At 40.6% G+C, this 20,818-nt stretch overlaps 1 protein-coding gene and 1 pseudogene across 1 annotated transcript; one reads left to right on the forward strand and one right to left on the reverse strand.

The window, feature by feature from the left end:
• Positions 1-2,033: 2,033 nt before the first annotated feature.
• Positions 2,034-2,690, forward strand: LOC131616824 (histone H3.2). Its single transcript, XM_058888269.1, has one exon. It carries the CDS (start codon positions 2,105-2,107, stop codon positions 2,513-2,515), a length of 411 nt encoding a protein of 136 aa, XP_058744252.1. The 5' UTR covers positions 2,034-2,104; the 3' UTR covers positions 2,516-2,690.
• Positions 2,691-2,908: 218 nt separating this feature from the next.
• The window catches only part of LOC131620214 (monooxygenase 1-like), a 44,468-nt pseudogene continuing 26,558 nt past the window's right edge, over positions 2,909-20,818 (reverse strand).

The raw sequence follows: 20,818 nt of genomic DNA on the forward strand, positions 1-20,818 counted from the left end.
CAAGAATTCAAATTCGTTTCTCATTAACGACAACACTATTCTGTTATGGAACTAAAATTGGTGTTGATTGATAACATTTGACTCTGAAATCACTGATGTTAATCTCTGATATAATGATGTAGGATGGATCTGCAAGGTTAACACTTCAACGTCCCAAGTGAGTTACCATAGTCTAATATAATTATAAAGAAAAGTGGAGATAAAAAAATATACGTGTTGACTATATATACGTTGAATAATTTCGATTGAGCAAGTGCACAATTGAACTTTTGACATGCAAAAAATACTATTGTTTATAATTTCTTAAATCATAACTTATACTAATTTTCCTTAAACCCTTATTAATTTTGCCATAGTCACCTGTCCTCTAAACTTTGAATGATCTCTTGATGCTCTCGCCTCTATGTACCCATTATAAACAATAAAATATATAAAATAAATTAGTGACAGTTTTTCACTAAAGTTACTTAAAATTTTGCCTTGAAATAATGGATACATTTCAGTTTTTAATAAAAATCATAATTATCTTTTTTACTATAAAATTTATTCAATAAACTACATAACTTTCAAAATTTATACATTTTGCATTTAATTTAATGGATATAATAATAACAAGTCACTTTGGGGAAGAGGGTGCAATATGTTAAAAACATTTGATTGAGTAAAAATAAATAATAATATCAAGGTTCCAATGGGCTTTGGGTGAAGGTGTTAACCGCGAGATACAGAAACTTGAGTCATTTAATTTTAACTGCTCAAGATAATTCTAAGGTTAAGTCCAGGTCCAAGTGGTGGAATGATTTGTTGAACTTAGAATCAAAGTTTTCTGTTGCTGTTTTAACAGGAAATTGCGAATTCAGTCTGGGTAATGGTAGGCTTATTCTGTTTTGGAGTGCAAGATGGCTGCCGAAGGGAATTTTGAAGAATCTTTATCCGGTTCTGTTTGCTGCAAGCATGGAGAAGGGAGGGATGGTTTCGAACATGGGAGATTGGAAGGATACAGGATGGGAGTGGGGAGGTTTTGGCATAGACGATATTGATTTGGTGTTGCAGCAAGATGTGCTGCGGTTACGACAGTCTTTGATGAATGTTGTCGTGTCTCAGAATGCTACGGATGCAATTGTGTGGTTACCAAACATTCATGTTGGATACACAACTAGGAGCGGGTATAAGCAACTTTTCGGATTAAAGGAGATTAGGACTATTCCGGCTACAAGTAAGGATTGTTTGATGGAAGTTTGGCAAGCGAAAGTTCCGTTCAGAGCAAAGGCTTTTGGATGGAGATGTATAATGGATCGGCTGCCGACTAAAACTTCTTTGGTTCACAGAGGTGTTAACGTTGATTTAAGATGTGGTTGGTGTATAGCGGAAGCTGAGGATTTGTCCCATTTGTTCATAGGGTGCGGTTTCATTAGATCAGTTTGGATGGAGATATATAGTTGGTTAGGACTGATTTACAGTTTTGAAAATAATATAGCAGGTTGTTTGGTTAATTGGAAACATGAATGTGGCAAGGTGGGAGTTAAGAAAGACAAAGCTAGCGGCAGTTGGTTAACGGTGATGTGGTGTATATGGAGGTATAGAAACAATATAGTTTTTAACGGTGTTAAACCATGTAGTTCGGATTTGGGGTGGAACATTAAGTTGAAGGTTTGGAAATGGTTATGTTTGAGTAATATTTCTTTAGCCAATTGTAATTTTTACGACTTTTGTAAAAATTCGGTGGGATGCCTAGGATAGGTTTCAATTGGTAGGAAATTTTATTCCGAGGATTGTTCCTCGTTTTTTGTAAGCGGGTTCGAGTACCCCTAGTACTCGTTTTGTTTATGAAGCTTGCTTATAAAAAAAAATATCAAATGAAATAACTTTATTGGTCAGTTTCATTTGCCACGGATCTCCATCCCAATGCCAAATCTTTAGAGACGCACAACCGTAGATATTTACTCTTATCAACGATCACAATTTCCCTAAATTTTCTAATCTTTTTCATTTCCCGCTTTTCCCTCATTCTTCCCCTCCCATATATTCCCCAAACTCTTCCTTTCCTCTCATCACATCTCAATTATCAATTGAACAAACATTTCTTTTTCTCTCTCAAATCTCAATGGCTCGTACCAAACAAACAGCTCGCAAATCCACCGGAGGCAAAGCTCCAAGGAAGCAACTCGCAACCAAAGCCGCTCGCAAATCTGCTCCGGCCACCGGAGGAGTTAAGAAGCCTCACAGATTCCGTCCAGGAACTGTTGCTTTAAGAGAGATCAGAAAGTATCAGAAGAGCACAGAGCTTCTCATCCGCAAGCTCCCATTCCAAAGACTGGTTAGAGAAATCGCTCAGGATTTCAAAACAGATCTCCGATTCCAAAGCAGTGCTGTTTCTGCTCTTCAAGAAGCCGCTGAAGCTTATCTTGTTGGTTTGTTCGAAGACACTAATCTTTGTGCGATTCACGCAAAGAGAGTTACTATTATGCCGAAAGATATTCAACTTGCTCGCAGAATCAGAGGCGAGAGGGCTTAGATTCTAGTTTTGTTTCTAAGTATCTGCCTTATGTAGTTGTTGATTTGTTAGGGTTTGATTCATCTGTTATGAATCTTGATGTAGCAATGCATTGATCTACTACTGTGTGTTTGTTCAAAAATTGAATCTACGATTCTATATGTTATATTATGCATTATTGGGTTCATTGATTAAATCTGAGCAATTTTGACATTCAGTGTTGATTGCGTTTGATTGTTTGCGCCATAATTCTTCAAAATTAAAAGCAATTCTGTTTCAACTTGTCTACTCTCAGAACTCTTTAACACCTCGTTGCACATTCATATCTGTTACTTGTACCAATGTTCGGTGTAACCGTTGAATGACAGAAAGTTTTTGGTAGCAAGAGAGTTAGTCAAACAAATTAACCTTGAATTAAAAGTTACGAAGAGATTTAGGTCTAGACTTTGGCCTGGTGAAACAAAGCCAAATATCTAAATGAAGAGATTTACGTCCATCTAGATCTCTAAATAGAGCAAATATCTTTGCAAGAACTACAAATCTCATTATACATGATTTTGTATCAAGTCTTTTCCCAACAAGAAAAGTATTCAAAGAGAGCCAAAATACTCACATCCTCATTTCTTTCACATATTTATCAAATGCTTCCTCTACAACATTTCTCTCAACTACATTGTCCATATTATTCATCATCTCAGCTAGACATCTAGCAAGAACAATTGCATCTTCAGTCGAAGCCGAGCCACCCTGTGCAATGAATGGACCAGTGGCATGCATCACATCACAAACAACTACTATTGTTCCTTTATTGAGTTCGTCAAGAAGTAGATCCTACGGTGGACGATACTTCAAGTCAGTGATATGTGAAGAGTTTAACTTGCAACTTTGTATCATGTCCATCGCATGCATTGGAAAAGCAAAACCTTCCATTGATTTCATTAATGATCGTCTAATAAGAATTGGATCTTTCGAAATTATTGAATCTTGGGAAGTGTTGAGCCTTGTTACAAACCAGAAAACAAGTTTGTTGGTAATTGAGATCCTTCCGAGTTGGACTTGACCTTGGCTGATCATAACAAACTCACTAGGAAATTGATGATTATTTTGATACTTTGTGAAGCCTCGAGTTACGCATGTAGACAAACGCAAGAGCTTTGTCGGGTGTAGCGCAACCATATTTGCAACGATAGAATTGACACCATCACATCCAATAACAATGTGATATGCCAACTGTTATGGACTGGGTCGGCGCCTGGCCCAATTAGACTAAGGCCCAAATCTCTCTCAGCCCATGGGACGTTCCTCCTCCCGATTCTCGGAATTAAGCGGAGTCCACGCGCTCCCTAAAAGAATGCGTCTCCCCCCTAAACTTTGGAGTGGTTGACCCAGGATGGAGACCACGTGCTGGTCTCCACTACACTCGTAGGATCCTGACAGTCTCCAAATCGGGCCTGGGTATCCAGTCCAATAGCGAGATCTTGGCCCAGCGCTGGGGGCTATAAATACCATCTTTCACTAGTGGGTCAGGTAACATAATTCTTTCTCTTCTTACCTTGTACTTGCACTCTGATTGCTCTCTCTTCTCACTTTGGCATCGGAGTACCTTGCAAGTACTGTAACACCCGAGGCCAAATGGTATCAGAGCCCGACCTCTCCCAGTACGATGTGGTTCGAGGACGAACTATGCGGAAGCTGGTGGGCATGTAACACCCGAGGCCGAAGAAGGCGAGGGGTGGTTGCACCGCATGTAACACCTGAGGCCGAAGAAGGCAAGGGTGGTCGCCACATCGGAATGAGAGGAATCATGAGGCTGTGCAGGTATGGAACTGCATGGTTGAATGAAAAGATTATAAGGATTGATGGGCACTACCTATACTAACAAGATGCATCTTCTTTTCGGCAACCTATTCCGTAAGAACTCCATAGTTAAGCGTGCTTGACTTGGAGCAATTTAAGGATGGGTGACCTTCTGGGAAGTTTCTTGGAAAGCGTGTGAGTGAGGTTAAAGCATGCTGAAAAGACTCGTGTTGAGTAAATCACAAATATTGTACACGATACTTTTTTACACAGTTCATTCAAGTGTGTCTACGCCACCTTAGCTTGAAGGATACTTCCATATTTGTTTCCTGGATCTAATTCTATGGAAAGTACCTTACAACCAGTACGTATAGTTTCCTGTGGCAAACAATTAGGCATGGATTTGATCAAATCAGTGCGCTTTAAGCATCAAAATTCTCCATTAATCTTGTTTAACAAAATTTGATTAACTATTATCAATGATAATGTTAAACTTAAACACATGATTTCTATTCTAGTCAAACTATACCGAGAGACTGTGTTCTTTTAACTTACCCAAATGGTACTTCTTTTGGCTCATCCTCACTAAGTAATATGAATTTCCCCTGACTATAACATGGTAAATTCAGCTGTTATCACCAAAATATAAGATGATGATGATATTGAAATTTTGGTCTTGACTCATGGAGATAATGAGTTTGTGAATGAAGAAATATTTTCATGGTTTCTCTCAATATTTTTGACAAAGAAGGATTAGATTCTTGATTAATTTTTTGGGATCACAAAACAAAAAGATTCAACAGCTTATCAAAGAGTTTCTCTTTTTCTCGTGATCATCAAAATTACATCATCTAAAAAATGAACATAATTTTTTTATCCTTTGAAAAGAGACAAACTAAAAGGATTAAATGGGTGCTATAAATAATTTTTTTGATTCGAGTCAAACAAAGTGTCATTTGAATCACACTTAGTTTTACAGAGAATTTGATGACCATGATTTTAATCAATATTCTTGTGATTCGCGTAAGGAAGTAACGTGATTCGAATCACATACTTCTCTAATTCGAATCAAACAGGCAGAGACAAAATTTTCAATTCGAAGCAAGTTCATGATTCAAATCACAACTTGGATGATTCGAACCAAGCCTTTCAAAAACATTGATTTAAGACTTCTAACGAATTTATATCATATATTTAGCTTAAATTCCATAAATATTATTAGCATTTTCATTTAATTATATTGTTTTATTATGGTATTATGCGGGTATTTTCAATGTTTCAGGTATTATGTTCGTGTTGAGAACTATTTGTCAAAAGAAGAAGAAATAGAGAAAAATCAATTTAAAAGACAAGTAAAAGATGGAGGTGAAGCATTAGTAAATGATGGAGGTGCAAAGAGCAACTGGCCCAGCTCAAAAGAGTGAGCACGTGGCCCACTCAAGGAAGTGAGACGTCCGTCTCATGCTCATGGAAGACGCCTGTCTTGGGCTTTGAAACGTGGAGAAGGCCCAATTGAGGGAGAAGACCAAGTAAAAGAGTGGAGACGTCCGTCTCCCACTCTCCTTGCCACGTAACGAAGAGGAGACACCCGTCTCCTATATTGAAGGCACTTGAGACGCACGTCTCAAGCCACTTTTCTGCAACGTCTCTTTTTCTGGTCACGTGAATGCACATTTTAAAGAGAAAAAGAAGGAACGTGAAAAAGGGAAAGTGGAAAGTACTTTGCAAGCCTACTCCTATAAATACCAGATACAAAGTACTTGAAAAGGGTCCGAATTTCTGCAACGAAACTCTGCCAATTTTATTTTCTGAACGCATTATTTTCTTCGCAATTTAATTCTCAACATTCTTTTCTCACAGGAATTTCTACACCAGAAATTGTTGTGAACTTTCAATAAATCTAACTTTACGTTGGATTTAGTTTTTTTTATTCCTTGCTTTAATATTTTTACGCCGAATAATTCTCTGAAGAACGATCCAACCGATCTGTGGTGGAAGTTCAAGTACTCAATCTCGCTACCGCGAAAATTAACAGAGTCGCCACTAACATATTTATCCTGAAAAGGAAGGGAATGCCAGCAAACCACAAAACAAAACAACGGTCTCACGACCAGAGAAAAAGGGTAAGGGAGTCGGTTACGCGAGGGGAAGGTGTTTGCACCCCTTGCGCCCATCGTACTCGATGGTATCCACGCATGTGTCTAAATCTATGGGTGTGTAACAAATCTATGCTAATCTAGACTAAAATGAATGCAGAATGTAGGGAAAAGAAAGGATTGTGCTCGCACGGGCCCTACCTTGCTGCCTACGTATCTGTTTTGCAGAATCAGAGCTACCGTAGCTCGGCTAACTAGTTTCTGTTTGTTTTGTGTTTTTTAGGTGAACGAGTTACATTCGCACTCCGCTGCTCGACCTTTGGAGGCTTACGCTTGGGAATGGAGCGGAAATAACAAGCTCTTAAGAAAAGAAAATCAAAGAGTGTGGTTTGTGTTTTAAAGAATGCATGAGGAAAACCTAAGCTAAGGGGGAAAGCTTTCTACCTAATGTTATCACACAAAGGGTACAAGTCTAAACTAGCCTATCAACCTACGGGGAAAAAGGTGAAAGCAAACAAGTATATCACACAAACGAGCTCCGCTCGTAAAGCAAACAAAACCAACGGTACTGACCGAATGGTAGAAAAGCGGTCCCGCCATAGCCAAGGGGAGCGAATCACCCGAGTCAACCAAGCATCAGACCTCGGGAAAATGATCGGGCCATAGACAAGAGGATCAAATCCCTCTCAGCAACCAAGCCGTCACGAATCTGAAAGGAAAACGGTGCGTGCGTAGACCGAGCATCAACGTCGAGCGACGCGAGCTATAGGAAATGCGGGAGTCTGGCTGCATGAACCCTTTTCCTGACATACTCGATAACTAGATCTTGTGCAGGTTCAGAAGCGAGCAACGCGTAGCGTGCACATACTGAACAGACTCAATGAGACTAGGAGGGGGTTGATTGCTAACCCTTTCCGCGTGCCTTCCACGAGGACTTAATGGAGTGCCATATAGGACTTATTACACCGTAACTCCCTGCCGCAAAGCACAAATATAAACACACCAACAAAAACAGAGCCTCTTTCGAGGGCTTGGCCAGATGCATGTCTAAGTTCTACTTCTCATGTTATAGGATGATGCGGAAAGCGGTAAAAGGGACCAGGAGACAATACCGAACGGATAGCAAATCCGCAATGAGCTAGCAAGCGTAAGCAGAGAAGTCCAGAATACTTTGCGTAAGCCATCATCAAGCAAAGCAAGTCAGAAAGCGTCGTCGTGAAAATAAATCACGAGCGACATGTGGTACACGTCGAGCATAACCACATAAGCAACCTGCAAGAGAACACAAGCCAGACAATGCAGGAATATACATCTCAATGAATGAGAGATCAGATGAATCCCGTCGGGAAGAAGTTCGTATCCCACAAATAAAGTGGAACACAACTCAAATCAATCGCACTGAAAGCGAATTCGTGTCCCACAAATAAAGTGGAACACAAAGTAAGTCGAATCGCAATCGAAGGCTCTCTCGAAATACCTCGCACATCTCAACAACCAAATCAGTAATAACAAGGAAGCATGCACCGACCATAGAAAATACTAGCAATTAAATTCTAAATGAATTATAAAAGAAAATCTAGCAAGATTAAATTATTTTTTTGGCATTTTTATCTAAGAATAAGAACAAAACTATGTACAAAATTCTAACAAGCAAAAAGGTATGACATGTTTTTGATTATATTTTTTTTATCATGCAAAAAAAACTAACAAAATTATTGTGATTTTTATATACATTTTATTACCTAAGTGAAATAGGAAGAAAACTAGTTAAAACAATTAAATCTAAGGTGAAAATATGTACACAGGGAGGTGAAATGCTGGAAATATGGTGTAAACAGAAAATAGGGCGCAGGGCTTGAGGGAGATAGGCCCATCAGAGTTTTTGTCATAGTTTTCAGTCAAAAAAAGATGGGACATGGACCAAGGGGGGTGTAGATCCAGTATTTTCGTACATGGTCCAAGGTGTTTTTTGTTTCAGACTTTTGCTTAGTCCAATTTACAAACTGTCGTCAGATTTTTATTTGATCTCTATGTTTTTGTCATTTAATCAAATCAAACTTTATAGTAATATTTATCATGCAATTATATCCATTAAAACGTTTTTCATACTCAATTAACACTCAATTAATACATTTTCTAATTAAAACATTATGAAAGGGGGATTAGGGTTTACGTGAGAATCTCAGCTTCTTCCTCACTCGCGAACGACGGCGGCCGGCGAGATTCTCCGGCAAAGCTCTCGCTCTCCTCATCTCTCTGTCTCACTCTCGTACCTCTCTCATCTCTTCTCAGGTCTCGTCCCTCACTCGTGACTCTCCCTCGATTGTCCTCCACGATTCCGGTTCAAAACGCGGTGAAATCCTCCCTCTTCTCCGATTACATCCAATCGCCTCTCCGATTCACTATCTGTTGCGGTGAAGAACAACATCAATTAGTCTCGATCGGACACACTCTGACGGTATTTCCATGGCGTCGGTAATAGGGAAAACACTGAAATCCTTCGAGTAAATCTGCTTCTTCTCTTCCTGCGATTGTCTTCTCCATGTTCTCGATGATTTAACCGTGATGTTGTTGTTCTTCTTGATTGCAGGTTTGCGAAGATGCAGGAGATTGTAGCGAAAGCGTGATTCGTTTCTGATTATGGAGATTGAAGATTTTGTGGAGATGCGATGAAAGTTCTCAGAAGTTCTTGGTAGATTGTAATTCCTTTGCGTTCGTGATTTTTTCTGAGAGAAAGATGATGATTGAAGAGCTTTATGATTTTCTGTGTTTTAGGTGGAAGCGGAGAAGAAGATCTTCGAAGAGTTTGTTGGTGATGATGATTTGGTCCTGAGATCGAAGAATCAATCGATAATGTAGGAAGATTTGGTGGTGAAGATGTGTTTGTCGCAAGTTTCTGTTAGAGGTGAATGGATTCAAAGAGAAGATTCATGAGCCTCTGAGAGTTTGTTACCACTGAAAATTGAAGAGGATCCAGAAAGCTTCTCCATTTTTTGTTCATGAAGAAAAATGAAGATGAAGATTCAGCCAAGAGCTAAGTGCAGAGAGGTTGTAGATTCAGAGAGAAAGTTTGTTACACTTTCGGTTATATCTTTTTCTGTTATGAGGTTGAATCGAGAGAGAGAGAGAGAAAATTGAAGAGTGTTGAGTTGATGAAGATGGAAGGAATGATGATGAACGATGAAGGTTCTTGGAAAAGCTCAAAGTTTGTTACGGATTCGGTTATGAAGTGAGTTCCCCCATTCTGTTTTCGATTCCTTTCTGTTACGTTTTTTGTTCTCTTCTTTTTGTGAAGCTTCTCCTCCCCTCTTGGCACCGTCCGGTTCTGTTATATCATATTATGAATTTCTTTGCTGAATTTTGCGAATTGGTTTTTGGTTCTTTGGTTGCAGGTTGCCGTGTTCAGTTTAGATGCAGGGCGGTTTTGCTATGAAGCTTATTGAACCGGTTCTTTTGCTGGAAGAACGAAATGATTCGGATTTTCTGGATGGTATTGTAGGACTGAACCAATTCGGTTTATTTTGCTGCAAGTCTTGTTCAAGTGATGAAACTGCAAAATGGACTTGACTTTGCTCAAGTTATTTGTTTTTTTATGTCATCCTTTTTGTATGGTTTCTTGTAAATTATTTGTAATGGGTTGGGCCTTGGAAACTTTGTAATGGACACTTGAATATTTTGTAATGAACATGGTTTTGAACTTTGTAATGAATTATATGGATTTGAATGAAAGGATGATGATGATGCTTGAACACTTCTAATCCAATTAAGTTTCATAACTTGTTCCAATTCAATTAAGTTTTCCAACTCAAAGTGATCTGGAATCTCTATCGATAGTCCTTGAAACACACTTTGATGAAGAATAAGACTTGAACCTGAGATTGCAATATCTTGAATCAATAGGCCATGACTCTTTAAAATGATGACAACTTTGGATAAACTTTGAATAACACTCGTGGATCTTAGCTTGACCTGAATCCTTGAGGAACAAAATGCCTTGAACGAAATTTGAATAATAGGATCAGTTATATCATCAAATCAAACTCATTCTCGAATCATTGGGACCCTAATTCAAATCTGAATTCTTTCATTCAAACCTAACTCGTACGTTGAGCCACCAATAAGTTGCAAATATAATGGCGCCTCGGACACAATGCTCTCTTTTAAGCTCATACCCTTTTATCATGACTCACTATCTTGCAATTCATCCCACAAACCTCTTGACTTAATGATCTCGAAATAACGGAACTCTTTATTATTTTTCTTGATTTTCGAACGACGAAATAAACGTCATTCATAACTTATAGCATGTATAAAGAGGGCAAATTTTGGGGTGCAACAGCTGCCCCTATTCAAACTTCTTGAACCTGACGATCGAGAAACGAAAGTTTTGAACCGTCGAGGTGGAAGGAGATTGAATACCAGAATGAACTCGAAAATTTGCGCTCTTGATCAATAGAAGATTCCATCTTGTAAAAAAGAAGGAATGTACCACCCCGCAAGCAGGGAGAAAAAACTTCAGTTGATATGATTAATTTAACAGCTCCAACTTGCAATAAGAAGGAACAGGTAACCCCACAGGCAGGGGAAAAAAGCTTCAATTGATCTGGGCATCAAGAGAAGGAACATCTTCGAATGATCTGGGTATCAGACATAGCATATGTCTTCCGAACAGGAATCGGGGATAGATGTCTAAGTCGATCTGGGCATCGAAATGAGATATTCCGGTTGATCAGGGCATCAACGGGTAGTGAGTATCTCTGGTCTGGGTACCAAGGCGACATCTCCATCTGATGAAATTAAATCATCAGGAAGATATTCCTACTGATCTGGGTATCAGCGGCTTTCTCCTTCGTAAGATCGACGAGATTCGGAGGCGGTTCCGTCAACTGAAAGTCTGGTTTATCAGGATAGGAACAATATCTCTTCCGAACTGTGTACACCGGGAAAGGAAGTCTTTAAATTGATCTGGACGCGATGCCAAAAAATAAGTAGAACAATCCTCTTCTGAATGACAAAGTCAATCAGGCAGATATCTCCATCTGATATGGGCATCAGTGGCTTGCTCCTTCGTAAGATCGACGAGATCCGGAGGCGGTTCCCTCAACTGAAAATCTGATTTATCAGTAATAGGAACGGATATCTCTTCCGAACTGTGTGCGCTGGGAAAAGAAAACATCTTCAACTGATAGTAAGCATCAGGACTGGGCAGACGAGTTCTTCTTCTGAACGAAAATAAATCGTCAGGACGTAGATATTTCCAACTGATCAGAGGCATCAGCAGGCTTGCTCCTTCGGAAGATCGACAGAGATCCGGAGGCGGCTCCTTCAAATGAACTGGAATCAAGATAGGAACAAATATCTTCAACCGATCTGGGGACATCGGGAATAAGCATGACTTTCATCTGGTCTGACAATGTCAGGGAGAGGGAGACAAACTTCTTCTGATTTAGACATCAGGATAAGCGCCTGTAATGATTAGGCGAGTTACTCTCTGGGAGGCATTTGTATCTTGATAACTTTCATGCAGAAAGAAATAGATATGATATGATTTATGCATGATGCATGTATAAATGTTTATGGAATAACATTTCCAAGAAGGAAGACGCTACATGCTTAGAGAATGCAATGCGAATGATGCATGATTCAGACGTTGCTTAGGGAAACAGCGGAGGAGCACTGAATTGCTGAAGAAATCCTTGAGAGAGTATGGAACTCTGCGGGGAGGACAAGATGAGTGACCAGAAGTCACAAACTGCGAGCTGGCAAAGATGGATCAGAAATCTGCTGGAGACGATCAAATCTGGATGCGAGCTCTGTTTGGGGAATAAATCCTGCTTGGGGAATACCCTGGCCACTTCACTGGAGAAGCAAATTCTCGACACTCGGGGGATATGGAGATAAGGGCAAGTCATGGAGACAACTTTGATGGGGAGTGACCACTTGCTGGTGTAGAAAGCGTTCCGCTAGGGAATTCCTTGACGGAAACAGATTCCGTTGAGGATGCATGTGAATCTCTGCTGAGGAAAGACTCAGTGGGGAAGATGAATACTTCTCCCTAATGATCCGCTGAGGAGATAAGAAATCCGTTGGGGATAAGGAACTCGGCATAAGAACCTCTTGCTAAGATCACTCCACTGGGGAATAAGATAACTCTCTTGGGGAAACAGGTCAATCTGTTGGAGAGAACGCTCTACTAGGGGAGAGGCATCCAGGCAAGGAACCTCATCAAGAGCTTGCTAGGGAATCAGATACCATTCAATCATGATTCAACTAGGGAGAAGGTATTCCACAGGGGAATAAGACTTCTGAAGCACGGAGATAACATTGAGCTGTGCTTTGCTGGGGAGATGAGAATCTTGGAACCAAGAAAACCTCATCTGAATGCACTCAGATGGGGAATGAGGATCTCTCGCTTGGCTAGATCCGCCACTACGCTGACATGAAGCACTCAAAAGGATGTACCTGAGAGATAAACATATGAAAATGCCCCAGGATATAGCATGACATCTTCCCGGGATTTCCTCACATGACAGAGGATGATGATGCTCACCCACAATGGGCAAATGCAAGAGCAAACAGATTGTCAGACATCTGAGCCTTGAAGCTTTCCAAACATGTATTGGATTCGAAGAGTTGATAGGCAAACAATGATTAGAACACCAAACAAGTATCGGCCAGAGTAATCAATCAGGCATTGATTTTCCGAGAGAGTGCCACCAGGAAGTGGGCTTAATGGGTCAAGCAAGTGTTGACTTCAAAGGGACCAAACATGCATTGGCTTTCACAGTGTTCTGCATATTCATGTTGATTGTAAGGATGCCAATCAAGTAATGGACTTTCAGTCTCAGATCAATGTTAAGGATGACAACACTGACTTCTCGACGGTCTTCGAGTTCATAAGTTGTTTAGCTCACACCTGAACTTAAACTAAACACCTCCTGATTAGGATAAAATGCCAATGCATAGTGCCGTGCCCCAGCCTGTGAGGACTTTGAAGAAATTCATTATGTAAGAACTTCTTGAGATCCGTGCTATCATAGAAAACTTGCCCCAGTATCATGAACTTTGAAACCATGCCCCTGCCTGACCTGTATTGGAGGTAGCTTCGGTTGCACTTGGGTGAATGCCCTTGATTGCTTAGCACTTTGAGAGATTCTTCGAATCTTGACCTGATTGCCTCAGGTTGAGTGAAAACTTGCTTGTTAGAGTAATCAAACGCTTCTGTGCCCCTGAGGGTGATCGAACTTTGAAATACTGCTGCCTCTGCTCAACGGGGTTCTGAAGACAACTCGTCCTTCGGGAGGATACAACTTTTCATCTGAAGTTCATGATGGAAACTTTCTTGATGTTAAGCACTTGTTCATATGCAAAGAATGTTTATTATGAGAAATATAATTCTAATGCAAAGAGTATGTTTGTCCTGAAGTTTAAAGAAAATTTATGAAAGGATGCCATAACATCGAGTTTTTATGAAAGAAAAGATGGTGTGATACCAACTCAAGCGTTTAGCGGATCTCCTAGGAGTCAGCTTACCGTATTCTCATGTATAGTCCGCTTTCGAATGAACCCATGCTTCAATTAGGACTTTTAAGGGTTGTAACGTGGTCAGGTTCACGGTTTGAGAAAAAAAGGATTTTTAGGCTCAAAACTTATTTGGTGCCCACCCCCTTCGTGATGTTCTCCAGTCCTAAGTTCAGTTAACTTGACACGAGCATTCATCTTTCAAGAGGAGTTTGGAAATGATCGAGGAGTCAAAGAGGTCTTCTGGATACGGCAATCACTTTACCTTTCGTTTTTTGTGTCTGATCACACGACTTTGTTCTTTTGATGAGGATTCTTATTTTTTAATACTTTCTTTGCTTTCACTTTTCTTTTTTTGTTTCCCTAACTTTTTCCTGGACAAATTCTTTTGAATTTTGATATGGAAGTCCAGCGGGATGCCCTAACTTTTGCCTAAGTCACTTATTTTCAAGTTGTTGACTTAGCGGGCTCTTTTATTTTTTCTTTTCTTTTTGATTCTTTTTTTTGAACAAGTCGTGTGATCCTGAATCTTAGATTTGTTGGAAGTGACTGTGACTGCCTGAGTCTTTGATTGATGAAGAATTACCATTGTGGTATCGTCATCGTTCGGCCTCCTGATGTAAGGGATAACCACTGCGGCCTTGATGTTGGTCTCGACCTCCTGAGGTGAGGGATAATCATGATGTCTTAACCTCCTGAGGTGAGGGATAACCGTTGTGGATTTGACTTTCCTCAATCTGTTGAAGGATAACCATTGTTGTATCCTTAGACGTGTTCTCCTGATGAATTTTGAATGCTCGATCAGGTTAACTGAATACTACCCTGCCCCAGGGTTAAAATAGGGTTTTTCTGAATAGAAAAGAAACTCCTACTTCGAAGGCTCAGAGGGTTTATCGAAGGTTTCACTCCCTTATATCTCCAGTGTTTGGGAATTTGAAATAATGCCTGTACATCATCAACAGGGTTTTACTCAAAATCATACCATTTGAGTTTTTTTGGTATCATGTTCATCATCCTCCCTACGGAGTTATCATGCTTTGTTAACAAGAGTTAAGTATCACAAAAAGCATATAAAAACATATAAGAGCAAAAGCGAATGGATTTTTTCAAGCCAAACATATCAAAAGCATTATGATTATAGTTCAAAAACAAACAAGTTTTGCATGCAACAGTATTGAACAAAGCAAGAAAGCTTAAACATGAACATGCATGATGATTTAAGAATTGCGAATGTTGAGGAGATCCTTTCCGTATGGACTTATTGCTTCAAAAGATCCGTTGAGTCGGAGGAGAACTTCAATTCTGGCCTTCAGGTGCGAATGTGATAGCCTTTGAGTCAATCAGGTCTTGAACCTTTTCTTTGAATGGCTTACAATCTCCAATCAGATAACTAGATGCCCCATAGCGGAAAACATCAAGTGTTACATCAGAACACTTTAGATCACTTCCTGGAAGAAGATTTCGGCAAAGTCATACAGAAGTTGCAAGTGTCCAGCTTTTAGGGATTTGAGTCGTGCCAGTGGTGCACAAGCTCAAGATACGAGGCGTCTTGCTTATCCCTCGATCGGGAGCCCAAAAAAAAAAACAGCGACTGGAGTTTGTTAATGCTTTAGGGATTTGAGCCGCCAATGATGCGAACTCAAGAACATGGAGTCTTGCTTATCCCTCGGCCGGGAGCCCTAAATATAGCTGCTGAAACAGAAGACACCATCACGAATGGAGAAACAAACACACAACGAGTGTTGGAAGGAAGCCTCTGGCAGTACCAATTACAAGTGATTCTCATGAGTTACTTCCTCGAGGAAGAACACACACTCTACTTGCAGCAAATGAAATGGGATTGACCAGTAGAAACCAATATGAATAAACTCAAACGTCTTTGTATCGAGCAAGCCCTGGACTCTTTGTACCTCAACACCTTATAAGGCTTGACATTATGATCAGGTGCCTCGAGAATGGAAAACACCGAGTATTGTCATCAAAACTAGGAGAGCTATTCGTGGTGAGAAACACCCAAAGCACGAATCTTAACTAACTGAAATTCCAACAAGCAGTGAAGCAACTGAACACCAGGCATTGTGATTACATCAACTTGCTTCTCATATTCTTTCTGTCTCTATTGACAAGAAAAGGCTACTAAACATGAAACTTCGGGAAGAGGTGACCCCGAATATGAAGCAGAACCTCGGGGACGAGAGGTGTGCCCTTGCAGATCACTCTTGATTACTGTCTGGCAGAAGATTCTGGCGAAGTCACACGGAATTTGTAAGTGCTTTAGGGATTCGAGCAATGCAAATGGTGCAACGCTCAAGATAGACAATGTCTTGCTTATCCCTCGTGCGGGAGCCCCAAGCAACTTCAAAGACTTGTGGATACTAACATCACGACCAGGTGCCCCAGAATAGAACTCGCACCTAGTGTCATCGTCATCAAGCAGAGAATTTGCAAACATCAATGCAGTACGGAGCTTAACCAGTTGCAAATAAAGCAAGCATGGAAGCCACTGAGCATAAGACACGAGAATAAAATAGAACTGTATTTCGGTCCTATTCTGTCATTGTTAAAAGCATACCCATTGAATTCATGAGAGGAAGAGATTAACCACTGAAAATGAGCTTCTGAAATCGCAAGGTTGTGGAAAAGATCCACGCAGTGCTCCCTGAGTTTTTCTTACTAAGAGTCCTTGAGCATGGGTAACAACTTGCATGTCTTCATAAACAACTCCAACTGAACCTTATTCTCTTTCAACTCCCCACAAAGTTGTTCCATGACCAATCTTTGAACACACAATAAGAACAAGTCAAGTCTCTAGGTATGGTGAGAGTACCAAGTCTGAATAAGAGATCCTCGACCCTGAACACCTGTTATGCATGAAATGTATGAGATGCATGATATAAATGCAATGCTATGTTCATTCAATTTCCAAGGAATCCCCATGTTTTATTTTTTTAGAAAGCAAGAGATGGAAAGGCTCGGCACGAGACTTAAAGACACGATTCCTTGGAAAGGGAAGGAACACGTATGCTAGTATGCTAGTTATTTTTTGTACATCATTTTTTGGAAAGTAAACATGCAATGATGCAAGGTGGTGGGAACCACAATACTGGATATATCTGGGATACCGATAAATCACAGGGCACAGGATCAAAGGTTCGACTCCAAATGATAAACCACACGGAACACGGAATATCAATCCATGAACCAAATCCCATAGTCAATAACACACTGGAATAGAACACAGATTACCACTCGAACAAGAACCATAGTACCCCACGAACAGGAACCAATAGTACACTCGAACGAGAACAACGGTAACCCGCGAACAAGAACAGCGGTGACCCACGAACAAGAATAGTGGTAGCCCACGAACAAGAACAACGGTCACCAACAAAGTACCTGTTATATGATCATTGATTCCCGCCCCACTCACGGGTAAAATCTAGGCCAAGGTAAGGTCATGAAACGCAATATACGGTCCGCCCGAAGGTAAGCATCATCACAGCGCGGATGCGGATGACGATAATACCTCCGTTTGAAACCACTACTTCGTGGTCACATAATCCATCCCGAGACGTACACCTCGAGACAAACCATGCTCCCACTCTATCTTAGGGTTCCTATGGTTCACACATAGCCTGGGTATTGGGCCTTTTACCTCTTGAAACACCCACCCAACAGACAGAGATCCAACCAGTCCAGAATATGATGCAGAAAAGTAAAAGCGCACATGGAATGCAATGCAAACAGGCAAATATGCAAAGCAATAAAACATCCAAAGATAAACACACAAGCGCTAGGATCGACTCTCTAAGTCCGGACCCGCAATAGGTCGAGACGTCCCCAACAGAGTCGCCAGTTGTCGCTACCGCGAAAGTTAACAGAGTCGCTACTAACATATTTATCCTAAAAAGGAAGGGAATGCCAGCAAACCACAAAACAAAACAACGGCCTCACGACCAGAGAAAAAGGGTAAGGGAGTCGGTTACGCAAGGGGAAGGTGTTAGCACCCCTCGCGCCCATCGTACTCGATGGTATCCACGCATGTATCTAAATCTATGGGTGTGTAACAAATCTATGTTAATCTGGACTAAAATGAATGCAGAATGTAGGGAAAAGAAAGGATTGTGCTCGCACGGGACCTACCCCGCTGCCTACGTATCTGTTTTCCAGAATCAGAGCTACCGTAGCTCAGCTAACTAGTTTCTGTTTGTTTTGTGTTTTTTAGGTGAACGAGTTACATTCGCACTCCGCTGCTCGACCTTTGGAGGCTTACGCTTGGGAATGGAGCGGAAATAACAAGCGCTTAAGAAAAGAAAATCAAAGAGTGTGGTTTGTGTTTTAAAGATTGCATGAGGAAAACCTAAGCTAAGGGGAAAGCTTTCTACCTAATGTTATCATACAAAGGGTACAAGTATAAACTAGCCTATCAACCTACGGGGAAAAAGGTGAAAGCAAACAAGTATATCACACAAACGAGCTCCGCTCGTAAAGCAAACAAAACCAATGGTACTGACCGAGTGGTAGAAAAGCGGTCACGCTATAGCCAAGGGGAGCGAATCACCCGAGTCAACCAAGCATCAGACCTCGCGAAAATGATCGGGCCATAGACAAGAGGAGCGAATCCCTCTCAGCAACCAAGCCGTCACGGATCTGAAAGGAAAATGGTGCGTGCGTACACCGAGCATCAACGTCGAGCGACGCGAGCTATAGGAAATGCGGGGGTCCGGCTGCATGAACCCTTTTCCTGACATACTCGATAACTATATCTTATGCAGGTTCAGAAGCGAGCAACGCGTAGCGTGCGCATACTGAACAAACTCGATGAGACTAGGCGGGGGTTGATTGCTAACCTTTTCCACGTGCCTTCCATGAGGACTTAACGGAGTGCCATATAAGACTTATTACACCGTGAATCCCTGCCGCAAAGCACAAATATAAACACACCAACAAAAACAGAGCCTCTTTCGAGGGCTTGGCCAGATGCATGTCTAAGTCCTACTTCTCATGTTATAGGATGATGCGGAAAGCGGTAAAATGGACCAGGAGACAATACCGAACGGATAGCAAATCCGCAATGAACTAGCAAGCGTAAGCAGAGAAGTCCGGAATACTTTGCGTAAGCCATCATCAAGCAAAGTAAGTCAGAAAGCGTCGTTGTGAAAATAAATCCCGAGCGACATGTGGTACACGTCGAGCATAACCACATAAGCAACCTGCAAGAGAACACAAGCCAGACAATGCAGGAATATACATCTCAATGAATGAGAGATCAGATGAATCCCGTCGGGAAGAAGTTCGTATCCCACAAATAAAGTGGAACACGACTCAAATCAATCGCACCGAAAGCGAATTCATGTCCCACAAATTAAGTGGAACACAAAGTAAGTCGAATCGCAATCGAAGGCTCTCTCGAAATACCTCGCACATCTCAACAACCAAATCAGTAATAACAAGGAAGCATGCACCGACCATAGAAAATACTAGCAATTAAATTCTAAATGAATTCTAAAAGAAAATCTAGCAAGATTAAATTGTTTTTTTTGGCATTTTTATCTAAGAATAAGAACAAAACTATGTACGAAATTCTAACAAGCAAAAAGGTATGACATGTTTTTGATTATATTTTTTTTATCATGCAAAAAAAACTAACAAAATTATTGTGATTTTTATATACATTTTATTACCTAAGTGAAATGGGAAGAAAACTAGTTAAAAAAATTAAATCTAAGGTGAAAATATGCACACAGGGAGGTGAAATGTTGGAAATATGGTGTAAATAGAAAATAGGGCGCAGGGCTTGAGGGAGATAGGCCCATCAGAGTTTTTGTCATAGTTTTCAGTCAAAACAATATGGGACATGGACCAAGGGGGGTGTAGATCCAGTATTTTCGTACATGGCCCAAGGTGTTTTTTGTTTCATACTTTTGCTTAGTCCAATTTACAAACTGTCGTCAGATTTTTATTTGATCTCTATGTTTTTGTCATTTAATCAAATCAAACTTTATAGTAATATTAATCATGCAATTATATCCATTAAAACGTTTTTCATACTCAATTAACACTCAATTAATACATTTTCTAATTAAAACATTATGAAAGGGGGATTAGGGTTTACGTGAGAATCTCAGCTTCTTCCTCACTCGCGAACGACGGCGGCCGGCGAGATTCTCCGGCAAAGCTCTCGCTCTCCTCATCTCTCTGTCTCACTCTCGTACCTCTCTCATCTCTTCTCAGGTCTCGTCCCTCACTCGTGACTCTCCCTCGATTGTCCTCCACGATTCCGGTTCAAAACGCGGTGAAATCCTCCCTCTTCTCCGATTACATCCAATCGCCTCTCCGATTCACTATCTGTTGCGGTGAAGAACAACATCAATTAGTCTCGATTGGACACACTCCGACGGTATTTCCGTGGCGTCGGTAATAGGGAAAATACTAAAATCCATCGAGTAAATCTGCTTCTTCTCTTCCTGCGATTGTCTTCTCCACGTTCTCGATGATTTAACCGTGATGTTGTTGTTCTTCTTGATTGCAGGTTTGCGAAGATGCAGGAGATTGTACCGAAAGCGTGATTCGTTTCTGATTGTGGAGATTGAAGATTTTGTGGAGATGCGATGAAAGTTCTCAGAAGTTCTTGGTAGATTGTAATTCCTTTGCGTTCGTGATTTTTTCTGAGAGAAAGATGATGATTGAAGAGCTTTATGATTTTCTGTGTTTCAGGTGGAAGCGGAGAAGAAGATCTTCGAAGAGTTTGTTGGTGATGATGATTTGGTCCTGAGATCAAAGAATCAATCGAGAATGGAGGAAGAATTGGTGGTGAAGATGTGTTTGTCGCAAGTTTCTGTTAGAGGTGAATGGATTCAAAGAGAAGATTCATGAGCCTTTGAGAGTTTGTTACCACTGAAAATTGAAG

The sequence above is a fragment of the Vicia villosa genome, linkage group LG7 (genome assembly GCF_029867415.1).
Source record: "Vicia villosa cultivar HV-30 ecotype Madison, WI linkage group LG7, Vvil1.0, whole genome shotgun sequence".
Classification (NCBI taxonomy): Eukaryota; Viridiplantae; Streptophyta; class Magnoliopsida; order Fabales; family Fabaceae; genus Vicia; species Vicia villosa.

Coding starts and splice junctions, on each gene's coding strand:
- LOC131616824 (XM_058888269.1), top strand. CDS start 2,105: ATGGCTCGTACCAAACAAACAGCTCGCAAATCCACCGGAGGCAAAGCT.